Source organism: Salminus brasiliensis, chromosome 24, assembly GCF_030463535.1.
Source record: "Salminus brasiliensis chromosome 24, fSalBra1.hap2, whole genome shotgun sequence".
Classification (NCBI taxonomy): Eukaryota; Metazoa; Chordata; class Actinopteri; order Characiformes; family Bryconidae; genus Salminus; species Salminus brasiliensis.
In genome coordinates, this window is record NC_132901.1 from 7,971,179 (window position 1) to 7,986,493 (window position 15,315).

General features: G+C 42.3%; 4 protein-coding genes across 4 annotated transcripts; all 4 read left to right on the plus strand.

Annotated features, from left to right (window-relative positions):
- The first annotated feature begins 19 nt into the window (after positions 1 to 19).
- Positions 20 to 774, plus strand: LOC140546835 (histone H3). The gene is made up of 2 exons (XM_072670253.1): positions 20 to 68; positions 350 to 774. The coding sequence occupies exon 2, from the start codon at positions 364 to 366 to the stop codon at positions 772 to 774; it is 411 nt and encodes a 136-aa protein (XP_072526354.1). The 5' UTR covers positions 20 to 68; positions 350 to 363.
- Positions 775 to 8,027: 7,253 nt separating this feature from the next.
- Positions 8,028 to 8,339, plus strand: LOC140546990 (histone H4). The gene has a single exon (XM_072670475.1). The coding sequence runs from the start codon at positions 8,028 to 8,030 to the stop codon at positions 8,337 to 8,339; it is 312 nt and encodes a 103-aa protein (XP_072526576.1).
- Positions 8,340 to 9,195: 856 nt separating this feature from the next.
- LOC140546718 (histone H2B) lies at positions 9,196 to 9,570 on the plus strand. Its single transcript, XM_072670103.1, has one exon. The coding sequence runs from the start codon at positions 9,196 to 9,198 to the stop codon at positions 9,568 to 9,570; it is 375 nt and encodes a 124-aa protein (XP_072526204.1).
- Positions 9,571 to 14,459: 4,889 nt separating this feature from the next.
- On the plus strand, positions 14,460 to 15,083 carry LOC140547019 (histone H1-like). Its single transcript, XM_072670504.1, has one exon. It carries the CDS (start codon positions 14,460 to 14,462, stop codon positions 15,081 to 15,083), a length of 624 nt encoding a protein of 207 aa, XP_072526605.1.
- Positions 15,084 to 15,315: the final 232 nt, after the last annotated feature.

The window sequence follows — 15,315 nt, forward strand, 5'->3', positions numbered from 1 at the left end:
CACATTCTCTCGCTCTCTCTCACACACACACACACACACACACACACACAGTGTGTTTAATGTTCGCTGTAATGTACAGTACATTGATTAGTTTGATCATATTATTGTTCTTATTATTATATATTCTTTTAATGCTTTTTTTTTCTTTGTTGTTTTGTATTACAGGAGCCCGCCGTTTTGCTTTTAGGTTTGAAAAGAAGACGCCCAATAGTGTGTCACCGACGCATTGCCGGCCGCCCAATGGGAAACGGACAACTTCAAGACGCCCAATGAGCGGCAAGCGGCTTGAAAGCTTAAAAGCCATGTGAAGCGAGCAAGAACTCATTCTCTTTCTTTTCCCCGAGAGGAGCAGAGTTCAACGCGATGGCAAGAACCAAGCAGACCGCTCGTAAGTCCACCGGTGGCAAGGCCCCGAGGAAGCAGCTCGCCACCAAGGCTGCCCGCAAGAGCGCCCCAGCCACCGGCGGCGTGAAAAAGCCTCACCGTTACAGGCCCGGCACCGTGGCTCTGAGGGAGATCCGCCGCTACCAGAAATCTACTGAGCTGCTGATCCGTAAGCTGCCCTTCCAGCGGCTAGTGCGTGAGATCGCGCAGGACTTCAAGACTGATCTCCGCTTCCAGAGCTCCGCCGTCATGGCCCTGCAGGAGGCTAGCGAGGCGTACTTGGTGGGTCTGTTTGAAGATACTAACCTGTGCGCTATCCACGCCAAGAGAGTCACCATCATGCCTAAAGACATCCAGCTGGCCCGCCGTATTCGCGGAGAGCGCGCTTAAACAGAGCGCTTCGACGTTTACCTGAAATACCCAACGGCTCTTTTAAGAGCCACCTACCCGCGTCCGCGCCGAAACAGCAAATGTCCGCCTCACCTCGGTGTTGCGTTTATATAATGTAAGGCTATTATGACGCGCGCGCGCTTCTAAGTTCCATAGGGCTGCGCGAGCAAAACCAGCCGTAAGACAGTGGTTGTAAAGTTTAGCAAAAAAAACAACTAATATATATGTATATATATATTATAACGTTTTGTACAACATTTCAAATCGCCATATTTAACATGTGTTTTAATACATATTAATACGTTTCTTTTAATACCTATCAATATGATTATACATATTTAATAGTTTGGAAACAGTTCATTCACCCCAGCAAAAAGTTGAAGCCACTGCTACTTCAGTAGAACACTACACTTTACCCTATGTAGTGTTTAGGCCGGTTTTGGCCTATTACAAACGGCATTTGACATGGATGGAGCGTGGATCCCACCGCGTGGTGAAACTATACAACTGCAAGCACAGTTTCAGAGAGCAATGTATGTGTATATTTATATAATGAGAGCTTGATTTTGGGTACCTACGTTTCATACATATGCAAAATGAGTTTGATTCCATAGAGAGTAAGCGAGACCAGCTGTGGGGCCGCAGTAAAGGAGTTAAGTGTATATTCCGGAGAGGACCACCGTTGTTGTGGGAACGCAGACATATGTCATGGATGGAGCGTGGATTCCATCGTGTGGTCAAACTAGGCAAATGCAAACGTTAACTACGTAGATTTATTCGTGTATGTGTGTGAATGTAACAGCTTTTTTCATTTGATAGATGGTTGTGAACTCCAGTACGTCTACTAAATCATTTGTATTGCGGTGTTATTTTGGTTAGTGTTTTTTAAAGTACATTTTAAAAAATGTTTCTATTGAAGCATACTTCAGTTCAGGGCATTTTAGTAGCCAGCATGGTTACCAGTTCTCATGCTGCCAGGCAATGAAATGGAAACTTAATTTAGGGTAATTTTATACACATTAAATATGATTGTTAACTGCACCAACAAATCTAAAAAGTAATTATGTGTCTTACGTGATGATTTTCGTTTGGGCTTGGGTTTCATTTCAACAATATGCTAACGATAACATACTCCAGACTGTATAATCTCCTTCCACAACTAGATAAAATGTCTTGTTTTGAAGAACGCTTGATAGAAGTCTTTAATAAAGGCACTTTATTAGCCATCATGACAACCAAACAGCATGCAGTTATGTAAAAAGCCACCAATTTACTCACTGCTAGAAGCCATTGAGACAAACTATAGAGTAGTGCACTTCTATGTAGGACCTTTATTTCCTTTTCTTTAGAGCCCTTAAACTCTGTGTATTAGCTTATATTGAGGTTACCATAATAATCATAAATCAGTAAAAAACACCGCTCATCTGCTATCAAGACCTGACCGAGGAGCTGGAGGCCAGTGGAGCAAAGCTAAAATATGGAAAAGCATACGCACCCTCAAATTGGTGCAAAAAAAAATAAATAATAATTTTAATCATTCAAGGCATAGGTAAGTAACAAATGAATCCAAAGTGCTAACAAAAGTGAATGAAAAGCCAGCCGTACTCACTTGTGAATTCGCTTTTTTGATTTTGCTTCTTTAAACGTCTCTGTGGACCAAAAAAAAAAAGATTAATTGTTTTACATTTTAACCACACGATGGCATCCACGCTCCATTTACGTACTATGACCACAGACTTAAAGCTTAGCCCTGAAACTCCATCAGAAGCCTAAAAGACTTGACTAGAGAAGTGCACTTCTGTGTAGTGTATACAGTGTAAGGGATTTAGGAAGTGCCCTATTGCCAACGTCACCGTTGTTTTGGTATCGTGGATATATGTCATGGATGGAGCGTGGATGCCATCGTGTGGTCAAACTCGCAAATGCAAACGCTAAAAACATAGATGTATACGTGTATGTGTGTGAATGTTACAGCTTTTACATATGACAGATGGTTGTGAACTCCAGTAAGTCTACTAAGATCTACCAAGGAACATTTGGGCATTTTAGTAGCCAGCATGACAACCAGTTGTCATGCTACCAGGCAATGAAAACTTAATTTAGGGCACTGCAATTTTTATACACATTAAATATGATTGTTAACTGCACCAATACATCTAAAAAGTCATTACATGTCTTGCGGGATGATTTTTGTTTGGGTTTTAACAATATGCTAATGATAAAGTAGGACAGAAATTTTTTTTACTCCAGACTGTATTACCTCCTTCCACAACTCGATCATATGGCTTTAGATAAAGAATCCTTGATAGAAGCATTCTTTATTTAAGGCACTTTTTTATCAGTTAGGTAAAAAGCCAACAATTCGCTCACTACTATAAGCCATTGAGACAAACTGTAGAGTAGTGCAATTCTATGAATGACGTTTTTCCCCTCCCCCTTTAGAGCCCTTAAATTCTATGCTGTATGGTTATGTGTATGTATGTATGCATCAGCTTATATTGAGGTTAACATAATAATCATAAATCAATAAAGAACACCGCTCATCTGCTATCAAGACCTGACTAAGGAGCTAGAGGCCAGTGGAGCAAAGCTACAATTACGAAAAGCATACGCACCATCGGTGCAAAAAAATCATTTTAACCTGCCAGGTTTAGGTCAGAGACTTTCTTCAAGGCATAGGTAAGTAACAAATGAATACAAAAGTGCTAACAAAAGTGTATCAAAAGCCAGCCGTACTCACTTGTGAATTAGCTTTTTTGTGCTTCTCAAATTGAACTCTTTCTCTTCTTTCTGATTTTGCTTCTTTAAATGTCTCTGTGGACCAAGAAAAAAAAAACTAAAAAAAAAGATGAATTGTTTTATATTTTGCAGATTTACATTTTGACCACCAGATGGCATCCACGCTCCATTCACGTACTACGACAACAGACTTAAAGCTTAGCCCTGAAACTCCATCAGAAGCCTAAGGGGTAGGTCTAGCCAAACTGCTTCCCCTCACCCTGACTTCATCATGAGCTCTACACTTACTTTGCTTACCACAATGTCTTTCCATATTTCTTTATCATCCACTAACTGCAACATATGATAAAAGCAACATTACTTAAAGCAACATTAACTCCCTCTGTGTTTATCTAATCTAGCATGACTTTTATTAGAAGATGTAAAGCGAGCCTGAGAAATCCAAGGGGTAAACATGTAGTTTTAGTTGGCCTCATTAGGAGCTTTTCCCTTGTATGCAATAATATACCATTTATTCGATTTGTGTTTGTTCTTTCTTTCTTTAAATGTCTCTGTGGACACTATATCTTTAACTTGTAGTGTATTAGATTAACGACTACAATTCCCATGATGCCTAACTAAAGATTTTTTTGCACCGATGGTGCGTATGCTTTTCGTAATTGTAGCTTTGCTCCACTGGCCTCTAGCTCCTTAGTCAGGTCTTGATAGCAGATGAGCGGTGTTCTTTATTGATTTATGACTATTATGTTAACCTCAATATAAGCTGATAAAACCTTGCCAAATAAAATTATTTTTGCACAGATTTAATTGTGTGGGTATGAGACATGTTAGTATTATTCCTACATTCACTTCTCATTGGTGAAGATCTTCTCTAATGGCCAATGTCAGTGTTAACACTTTACTGTACATCCTATACATTTGCACTCCTGGAAACTACTAACACTTTATTATTATTACTTAATAATACAGTGTTATTATTAAATTTTTATGTATCGTCATCTGTCCACTTCATTTCTTATTTTTCATAACTGCACTGTCCTTCATCTGCAGTTAGTTTCAAATGCATTTTCACATGTATTCTATTTATCTGTCTATCTATCTATCTTGCAGTGTGGGTTCTAACTAGACAAAGGACTCCAAAAGTCATGTTTGTGTTTTTAAACCACAGTATTGACTTTGTCCTCATGTAACTCATGTATAGTGTAACTGGGTATCTCAGTATCTTCACCTGGATTTATTGATCCAAAACTGTAGTTTAGTGATGTCAAGGTTCAAATGTTTAAAGTCATGTCATGTTGAATGTTGTGAGGGAATACGTCTGAAAATATATGGAACCTGGCCTGGCAGATACATATTCTGACCACCAGATGGCATCACTACTCCATTCACGTTCTGCAACTACATAGTCTTAGGGCCTAGCCCTGAAACTCCATCAGAAGCCTAAGAGGTAGGTCCAGCCGAACTGCTACCACTCATCCTGACTTCATCATGAGCTTTACACTTACTTTGCTCACCACAATTTATTTCCTTCCTTTCTCTTCCACTAACTGCTAACCAATATGACTTTAGAAGAAGATTTATTAGAAGATGTATAGTGAAAACCTGAGGAATCCAAATGGTGTGGGTTTAGTGCAGAAATATGTCAGTGGTGGTGGTTGTGTGTGTGTGTGTGTGTGTGTGTGTGTGTGTGTGTGTGGGTGTGTGTGTGTGTGTGTGTGTGTGTGAGAGAGAGAGAGAGAGAGAGAGAGAGAGAGAGAGAGAGAGAGAGAGAGCTTGATGCATACTTATTCAATCTGACAGAAAATACAAACCCTGTACTGGTTTGTGTTTGAGCAATATGTGTTGACAAAGAAAAAAAGAACAAATTACTGGTTGAATCTATAAAACACTATGCTTCCTTTAAGTGTGTCTATGTCAATGTGTCAATGACACAATGTGTCTTTATCCTGTAGTGTCAAGATCAAGGACTACAATTCCCATGATGCCTAACTACAAGTTCAGCCTATTGACACACGTGCCATGTATTAGGACTAATCACGTGTTGTTTTAGAACGTTTTCGAAAAGTATAGATGACGTACAGTGTTTTATTGATTCAACCATTCATGTGATCCGGCTCTTTAATTCTTGAATTTGATTTATTGTTGTACTGGGTTGTTGGCGTTGTATTTTCTAAACGTTGCAAACCCTTTGTATGTGGATTTACTTGTTCAATATGTTGTCATGGAGCCTGTCTCTCTCTCTCTATCTCTGTCTATCTCTCTATGTATACATATCTATCTACCTACCTACCTTCCTACCTACCACCCTCCCTCTCTTCATCTAATGATGAAATCCGATAACTGCACGTCCAGTCACAGTAAAAAGTAAACCGTGTGCCATGGTGTACAGTAGTGGGCTGATCTCAGTGTGTGCTTGTTTTATGCTTGCAAGGTCGTAACCCTAGTACTAAATAGCCATTTATGTCATTTATTCAGGCATTCAGGTGCATTGAGGGAGGACACGTACTCTTGTCGTGTGTGTGTGTGAAATAATCGCTACGCACGTTAGAATGGCGTGATGTAGTGTGACTTTGTTGTATACGAGACCGAGGCGCACATGGCGACAGCCATCAGAGGGGAGTGGACGGCTGACCGAGGTATTTGTCGTGTTAAGACCTATGTTAACTACTTTTAATGTTCATACATGTGAAACGTCGTCTTTACATGACGACATGTGAGTCATTACACTTTGCGTTGCTTTGTGGAATAGGCGTGAGCTGGAGACTGGACCTGGTCAGCTCCGTTGTGTCGCTGTTGGCACGATAACGTTTGCTAACTTGCCAAAAATGAAGTGGATACTGAAATCCGATAAGTCGATTTTGCGGAGAGCCTAAAGTTGTACACCCAGTCACAGCAAATCGACGTAGAACTGCCGTTGCTGGATCTATGTGTGGAGTTGTACATAGCTTGGAGCCAGCTTAGCGATTAGCAGCGTGGCTAACTCGGCCAGCATAAACAGTAAAGCACAAATATGAGCCTAATTATGAGGGGTCATTATTTATTGACCACAGTGCAGTGCCACATGCGGAGTTGTAGCATAAAAGTACGCAATACAGCCGTGATTTGTGGCTGTTGAGTGATTTGAGTTAACTTGCTTTTTCAGGTCCACACATGAGCTAACATAGCGATTAGCATGCTAGCTAACTCGGATGGTACAAACAATAGCATTACGCCAGCGAGTGTAAATACCTGTCAGATAAATACACACTCGCTCGAGTCAGTCAGGTTTTATTATGAAACCGTGTATATAGCTAGCAACATTTTATACGTTTACTGCCGTGGTTGAAATCGAGAAGCCACCTCGGAGAGTAGCATGATGGCTAGGTGTCTAAAAATTAATCACAAAAATAACGATATTACGGACACGTGCGTAGTTCTCTATATTGTTATTTGGAGCAAGTGAGGGAGAAACAGTCGTGCTTAAACCCGGCTACCAGCAGCGTATCTTCTGGTTTTCAGAGCTGGGCGGCCTGTGTAGCTTGCTAGCTAGTGTTTTGTTTACAAAAGATTATTTTCGTTATTAGCTAGTTGCCGAAACGGCATCGGTCAACCGAAAAAACGAACAAACAAAAAAACAATGCAATTTCGCTCGTTGGCCAATAGTTAAACAGTAAAAAAGCTCAGAAAAAGCTATGACATTAGAACCGGAGTTGCACTGTCCAATTCCCAAGCAGCTCACTACTCCCTATGGAGTGCACGGTGTCACGAAAAAACGCTGTGCACTAGGGAGTAGTGGAGTGCGGTTTAGGATCGCCCCAGGTGTACGAAGGAAGACTTCATGCATGGAGCATGGGGTGTCATCCTGTGGTAAAACACGGAAAGATTATATATATATATATATATATATACACACACTTGGCGTTATTATTGTAGTAATTGATTTTTAGAAAACAGTGCATAAATGTTTATTTACAAAGGCCACATGGCCCCTATCCACTTCTTACAGTGACTCAAAGTAGGCTCATACACAGCCTCACTAAACAGTTCATCTTATGCCTAGGTCACTGAATTGTATGAATTTATTCAGTTATTTATTTATTTAAGATTTCGCCATAAGACCAATCTATTTCAGAAATGATTTTAGCTCTTAATTGCAGTTTAGGTTACTTCGTCATTATATGGTCAAGCAGGTCTGGAGCTAGGCTGTAGGTTTCAAAGCTAAATCATGTTGAGTTAAAGTATTCACAGTGAAGGTTATGCATGATCCAAAGTGTGCTGCGTTATTTTGAACATGAGTACATCCAGAGAGAACGGAATTCTGGTTGACTGTATTTTGTATGGCTACCCACTCAGTGGCTATACAGCAAAACAAGCGTTCTGCACACGTACAGAGTATGAGGCGGAGCTGATGTACTGTGACGTCGCTCGGTTCCCTTGCTTTCATTTAGGTCCTATAGAGGGGTATAATTGGCGTGCCTCGGGTGCTCCAGCTTCATAGATTCTCTTCTCGTCGACTGAGAAAAGAAGCAGCTAGGATGTCCGGCAGAGGCAAGGGCGGCAAAGGCCTTGGAAAAGGAGGCGCCAAGCGTCATCGTAAAGTGCTTCGCGATAACATCCAGGGTATCACAAAGCCGGCTATTCGCCGTCTGGCTCGTCGTGGTGGCGTCAAGCGTATCTCCGGTCTGATCTACGAAGAGACCCGCGGTGTGCTCAAAGTGTTCCTGGAAAACGTGATCAGGGACGCAGTCACGTACACTGAGCATGCCAAAAGAAAGACCGTCACCGCTATGGATGTGGTGTACGCCCTGAAGCGCCAGGGACGCACTCTGTACGGATTCGGAGGTTAAACGCTCGGCCTGAACAGCTCTAAACCCAACGGCTCTTTTAAGAGCCACTCACAAATCCAGCAAAAGAGCCTGTTTCTAATCTTAGCTTGTTTGTTTCAAATAAGGCAGTTTCCCGGATACTCTGTATTAAGAATGTAATATACGGGAAGAGTACATATATGTTACTTTGTATATATGTATTGTTTTACACCCCCCCGTATGCGTTGGTAAAATCAGAACTATACGTCTTAATAAATCCTGATAGTCGCCGTCAACGCCGCTGTGGCGAAAAACAGATTAAGCCCTGTAGATTAAAAATGCGCGGGAAGGCGAACAAAGAGTTGATCATATTTGTTTGTTTCAATAAAGTCAATGATGGTGGTTATGAATCTCCCGGTTACTTTGTTAAGAAGCTCATTTTCAGGAGGAAAAAACATAATTTATATATAATATTTATATATATATATGACATTATATTCTTATATAATAATGTGATTATTATATAAGAATACATATTGTTTTCCATTTACCCCGTTTGCGTTGATTAAATCAGAATTATACAGAACATCGCCGTCAACACCGCTTTGGCGAAAAATAATGTGCCGCCTGCACGGTGGGTACAAATGCGCGGGTAGGCGAACAAAGAGAATGCTGCTCAGGGGAGGGGGAAGGGAGGAGGAGAAAAGGGAGGGGAGGGGAGGGGAGGGGAAAAGGGAGTGTGGGGGGTTGGGAAGAAGCGAGCGGACAATTGTTGTCCAATGGTCGTACGACGGCATTCTAAAGGCGGTACCTTCTTGTATTAGAATGCCAGAGTCTAAATAATGTGGGAGCTTATCGCCTCCTCCTCATTCTTCAGTCTTACTCGACGAGGAGCAGTATGCCTGAGCCAGCTAAGTCCGCGCCCAAGAAGGGATCCAAGAAAGCCGTGACCAAGACGGCCGGGAAAGGAGGCAAGAAGCGCAGAAAGTCCAGGAAGGAGAGCTATGCTATCTACGTGTACAAGGTGCTGAAGCAGGTCCACCCTGATACCGGTATCTCCTCCAAAGCGATGGGCATCATGAACTCGTTCGTGAACGATATCTTCGAGCGCATCGCCGGTGAGTCTTCCCGTTTGGCTCATTACAACAAACGTTCTACTATCACCTCTAGGGAGATCCAGACCGCTGTGCGTCTGCTCCTTCCCGGTGAGTTGGCCAAGCACGCCGTGTCCGAGGGCACAAAGGCCGTCACCAAGTACACGAGCTCCAAGTAAATGGTGATAGCGGCGTAATCCAAACCCAACGGCTCTTTTAAGAGCCACCCACGGTTTCTTCGAAAGAGCAGTTTTATTCAAGAACAAAGTCGCCGATGGTAAGCTATAATACTAATTATTATTATTAATATTATTATTATTTTTTTTTTTCCCCCATGAGTGCTTCTGCAGCCATTATTGTAAAAGGAATGCCCTTCAGTGTATGTATGTATGTAAATCAACTTACTTAGTTGTTTGTCTGCATTTAATTGGTATAGTATACTAAGATTCAGGGGCAGAGCAGCAAACTAAAATACTGTGCCATACTAACTGTATGGCGTGGGGTTGTAATGCTAAGTGGGATAAATGAAGCTGCACATCACCTGTGAAAGACCAGTCCAGAGGAGATCAGCCTTACAGGTGGGGAATAGTGAGGCAGGAAACCATACTAGGGTTGACTTGAAGCCTAGAACTATACACTTGATCTTTGTAATGAAAGCTGTCTAGTATATATAACCAGGCATACGGTTAGGAAAGAGAGGAAACAAGTATCTCCACAAGCTTTTTTTGTTGGGTCACAGAAGGGTGAAGTTATTCAAAGCCTTAGGTTTATGGTGAGATTTGAGTGAGCAAGAATAGGTTCAGAGCTAGACTTTTGATGTAGAGGGTCGGAGCAAGGCAAAAGGACGAGGGTAGAGTAAGTAAAATAGTATGGCGGTCAAAGGCCTCAGGTTTATGATGAAGGTGGATTGAGTTAAAGTGACCGTGAGCTTAGGCCTTTGCCTTAGGATACAAAGGAAGGTTCAGTAAAAGTGAATTTCAGCATTAGCCATCAGCCTGATGATTTGGATACACATGGCCTCGGCCTACTGAGGAATGCACATCTAAGTAGAATGGTCATGACTGCATGGAATGGGTTAAATGAAAGTAAAAGTTTAAAAATAATAATTTGGTGTGTTGCTTATTGAGATAGAGGGAGGGATGGGGTTAATTTGTTTTAGGACAAGAATGAGATTGGAGTTGTTTCATGTGAGGGGTTTGAATTAGGATGGAGTGATTTTGTTTAATGGTTGGAGGAAGGATGGGGTTATTTCATTTTAGGTTTTGTGAGAGAAGGTGGTGGGGTTTGTATTGGAGTATGAATGGAAATTGGTTATTTTATTTTGGGGTTAGACGGCGGATGGGGTTATTTGGTTTCATGGTTAGAATGATGATAAGGTTATGTTGTACTAGGTTAAGAGGGAGGACAGAGTTATTTTGTATTAGGACTACTTGGTTTGGTCACAAAAAGATGAATTTGGTTGAAGCCTTAGGTTAATGGTGAGATTCGAGCGAGCAAGAATAGGTTCAGAGCTAGACTTTTGATGTAGAGGGTCGGAGCAAGGCAAAAAGACGAGGGTAGAGTAAGTAAATTTAGGTAGCGTAAGTAAAAAAGTATGGCGGTGAAAGTGTGTTTAGTGCAGATGTGATCTAGGAAGAGTGAGTAACAGCAGCTTTGTAAACGAGGCCTCAGGTTTATGATGGACGTGGATTGTGTTAAAGTTACTGTGAGCTTATGCCTTTGCCTTAGGAAGCTTCAGAAAAAGTGAATTTCAACATTGGCCATCAGCCTGATGATTTGGATACACATGGCCTCGGCCTACTGAGGAATGCACATCTAAGTAGAATGGTCATGACTGCATGGAATGGGTTAAATGAAAGTAAAAGTTTAAAAATAATAATTTGGTGTGTTGCTTATTGAGATAGAGGGAGGGATGGGGTTAATTTGTTTTATTACAAGAATGAAATTGGAGTTGTTTCATGTGAGAGGTTCGAATGAGGATGGGGAGTGATTTTGTATAATGGTTGGAGGAAGGATGGTGTTATTTCATTTTAGGGTTGGAGAGAGAAGGTGGTGGGGTTTGTATTAGAGTATGAATGAAAATGGGTTATTTTATTTTGGGGTTAGACGGCGGATGGGGTTATTTGGTTTCATGGTTAGAATGATGTTAAGGTTATGTTGTACTAGGTTAAGAGGGAGGACAGAGTTATTTTGTATTAGGACTATTTGGTTTGGTTCACTAAAAGATGAATTTGGTTGAAGCCTTAGGTTAATGGTGAGATTCGAGCGAGCAAGAATAGGTTCAGAGCTAGACTTTTGATGTAGAGGGTCGGAGCAAGGCAAAAGGACGAGGGTAGAGTAAGTAAAATAGTATGGCGGTCAAAGACCTCAGGTTTATGATGAAGGTGGATTGAGTTAAAGTGACGGTGAGCTTAAGCCTTTGCCTTAGGATACAAAGGAAGGTTCAGTAAAAGTGAGTTTCAACATTAGCCATCAGCCTCATGATTTGGATACACATGGCCTCGGCCTACTGAGGAATGCACATCTAAGTAGAATGGTCATGACTGCATGGAATGGGTTAAATGAAAGTAAAAGTTTAAAAATAATAATTTGGTGTGTTGCTTATTGAGATAGAGGGACGGATGGGGTTAATTTGTTTTAGTACAAGAATGAGATTTGAGTTGTTTCATGTGAGGGGTTCGAATGAGGATGGAGTGATTTTGTATAATGGTTGGAGGAAGGATGGGGTTATTTCATTTTAGGGTTTGTGAGAGAAGGTGGTGGGGTTTGTATTAGAGTATGAATGGAAATGGGTTATTTTATTTTGGGGTTAGACGGCGGATGGGGTTATTTGTTTTCATGGTTAGAATGATGTTAAGGTTATGTTGTACAAGGTTAAGAGGGAGGACAGAGTTATTTTGTATTAGGACTATTTGGTTTTGTTCACTAAAAGATGAATTTGGTTGAAGTCTTAGGTTAATGGTGAGATTCGAGCGAGCAAGAATAGATTCATAGATATTTTTTTGATGTAGAGGGTCGGAGCAATGCAAAAGGACGAGGGTAGAGTAAGTAAAATAGTATGGCGGTCAAAGGCCTCAGTTTTATGATGAAGGTGGATTGAGTTAAAGTGACGGTGAGCTTAAGCCTTTGCCTTAGGATACAAAGGAAGGTTCAGTAAAAGTGAGTTTCAACATTAGCCATCAGCCTCATGATTTGGATACACATGGCCTCGGCCTACTGAGGAATGCACATCTAAGTAGAATGGTCATGACTGCATGGAATGGGTTAAATGAAAGTAAAAGTTTAAAAATAATAATTTGGTGTGTTGCTTATTGAGAGAGGGAGGGATGGGGTTAATTTGTTTTAGGACAAGAATGAGATTGGAGTTGTTTCATGTGAGGGGTTCGAATGAGGATGGGGAGTGATTTTGTATAATGGTTGGAGGAAGGATGGTGTTATTTCATTTTAGGGTTGGAGAGAGAAGGTGGTGGGGTTTGTATTAGAGTATGAATGAAAATGGGTTATTTTATTTTGGGGTTAGACGGCGGATGGGGTTATTTGGTTTCATGGTTAGAATGATGTTAAGGTTATGTTGTACTAGGTTAAGAGGGAGGACAGAGTTATTTTGTATTAGGACTATTTGGTTTGGTTCACTAAAAGATGAATTTGGTTGAAGCCTTAGGTTAATGGTGAGATTCGAGCGAGCAAGAATAGGTTCAGAGCTAGACTTATGATGTAGAGGGTCGGAGCAAGGCAAAAGGACGAGGGTAGAGTAAGTAAAATAGTATGGCGGTCAAAGGCCTCAGTTTTATGATGAAGGTGGATTGAGTTAAAGTGACGGTGAGTTTAAGCCTTTGCCTTAGGATACAAAGGAAGGTTCAGTAAAAGTAAGTTTCAACATTAGCCATCAGCCTGATGATTTGGATACACATGGCCTCGGCCTACTGAGGAATGCACATCTAAGTAGAATGGTCATGACTGCATGGAATGGGTTAAATGAAAGTAAAAGTTTAAAAATAATAATTTGGTGTGTTGCTTATTGAGATAGAGGGAGGGATGGGGTTAATTTGTTTTAGTACAAGAATGAGATTTGAGTTGTTTCATGTGAGGGGTTCGAATGAGGATGGAGTGATTTTGTATAATGGTTGGAGGAAGGATGGGGTTATTTTATTTAGGGTTGGAGAGAGAAAATGGTTATTTTCTATTAGGGTTAAAATGAAAAATGGGGTTTTAGGGTTTAAATGAGCTTGGGTTTATTTTGTATTGGGGTTAGAGTGAAGGTGCAGTTATTTTGTATTAGGCTTGAAAAAGGGCATGATAGTTTTATGTTATGTTTAGAATAAGTTTTGTCTTTTTTTTTTGTTATTTTGTTTTTTGTGTTTTAGGGTTGGGGGGGTGTATGCAGTTATTTTGTGTTAGGGTTAGTATGAGATTTTTGGCTATGGTATATTGGGTGTGTTACGAGTGCGTATTAGGGGACCTATGGAGAGCCGTTCCGAGTGTGGAAGCGCCGGTGACAAAGACGCATCGACGGTGGAAGTCATACTGCGCACACACGGCAACACTGTGCTTTACACACTCCTCAAGGTCGCCTTGCACGACGAGCAAAACAACGCACCCACGTCTCGGATGCCCAGCACGCTCTCGACGAGGCTCTCCTCCAACGCACCGGATAACACTCGCCCAGTTCGTGGCACCTTTTGTCGCCGTTTTCCACCGATTAGCACGCCAAATGCGCCGCCGCCCGTTCGGCACGCCGGTAGCGTGGCACGCTTCGGTGAGCGCCGTATTAAACGCGGCGTCGTTACGCTGCCCTTCCCGTCTTCTCAACACACGGTGGAGCCTCTCGGAGACGAAAGAGCATTTCTACGCTCGCCAAGTTGAGCTTTCACCCATATTTCGCTCGACAAACGCCGAGAGAAAACACAAGTGCGAGACTGTCGCTGCCACACGGCTGTGCGGCATCGAGCGAGTTGAGTCTACAACGTTCTCATGTGGCTTTTAAGGGCCGGCCCCCTCGCTGCAGCGGGAGGTTCTACAGAACGCTGCAGCAGTTTGTGCTCACTCGCGCTCACAGCAAAGCAGAACAATGGCAGAAGTCGCTCCAGCCCCAGCCGCCTCGGCGCCCGCCAAGGCCCCCAAGAAGAAGGCCGCCGCCCGCCCCAAGAAAGCCGGCCCCAGCGTGGGCGAGCTCATCGTCAAGGCCGTCTCGGCTTCCAAGGAGAGGAGCGGCGTGTCTCTCGCCGCCCTGAAGAAAGCCCTGGCTGCCGGCGGCTACGACGTCGAGAAGAACAACTCACGCGTTAAGCTCGCCGTCAAGAGCCTCGTCACCAAGGGCACTCTGGTGCAGACCAAAGGCACCGGCGCGTCGGGCTCTTTCAAGCTTAACAAGAAGCAGACCGAGGCAAAGAAGAAGCCGGCCGCCAAGAAACCGGCACCTAAAGCTAAGAAGCCGGCCGCCAAGAAACCAGCCGCGGCCAAGAAGCCCAAGAAGGTAGCAGCCAAGAAACCCACTGCGGCTAAGAAATCCCCCAAGAAGGCCAAGAAGCCCGTCGCGGCCGCTAAGAAGGCAGCGAAGAGCCCCAAGAAGGCCAAGAAGCCGGCGGCTCCCAAAAAGGCGACCAAGAGCCCAAAGAAAGCCAAAACGGTCAAGCCTAAAGCAGCTAAGCCCAAGGCGGCGAAGGCGAAAAAGGCTGCCCCTAAGAAGAAGTAAACAGTAACGCCGTTTACCTTCATGTCTTGTTTCTCTATTCAACGGCTCTTTTAAGAGCCACCCACAGTTTCATAAAAAAACAGCTTTTTTCCCCCCGTTACTGCATAATGAATTGATTGTTAAAAAAAAAAACACTCAACACAAAAATAGCTCTCATTAGTTTCCCCACACAATAATTATATATGATCAATATATATATATATATATTTTTGGTTTGGTCATACGTGTTACA

Bases quoted from the DNA above. Each gene is read 5' to 3' on its own strand.
- LOC140546835 (XM_072670253.1), top strand. From the start codon at position 364: ATGGCAAGAACCAAGCAGACCGCTCGTAAGTCCACCGGTGGCAAGGCC.
- LOC140547019 (XM_072670504.1), top strand. From the start codon at position 14,460: ATGGCAGAAGTCGCTCCAGCCCCAGCCGCCTCGGCGCCCGCCAAGGCC.
- LOC140546718 (XM_072670103.1), top strand. From the start codon at position 9,196: ATGCCTGAGCCAGCTAAGTCCGCGCCCAAGAAGGGATCCAAGAAAGCC.
- LOC140546990 (XM_072670475.1), top strand. From the start codon at position 8,028: ATGTCCGGCAGAGGCAAGGGCGGCAAAGGCCTTGGAAAAGGAGGCGCC.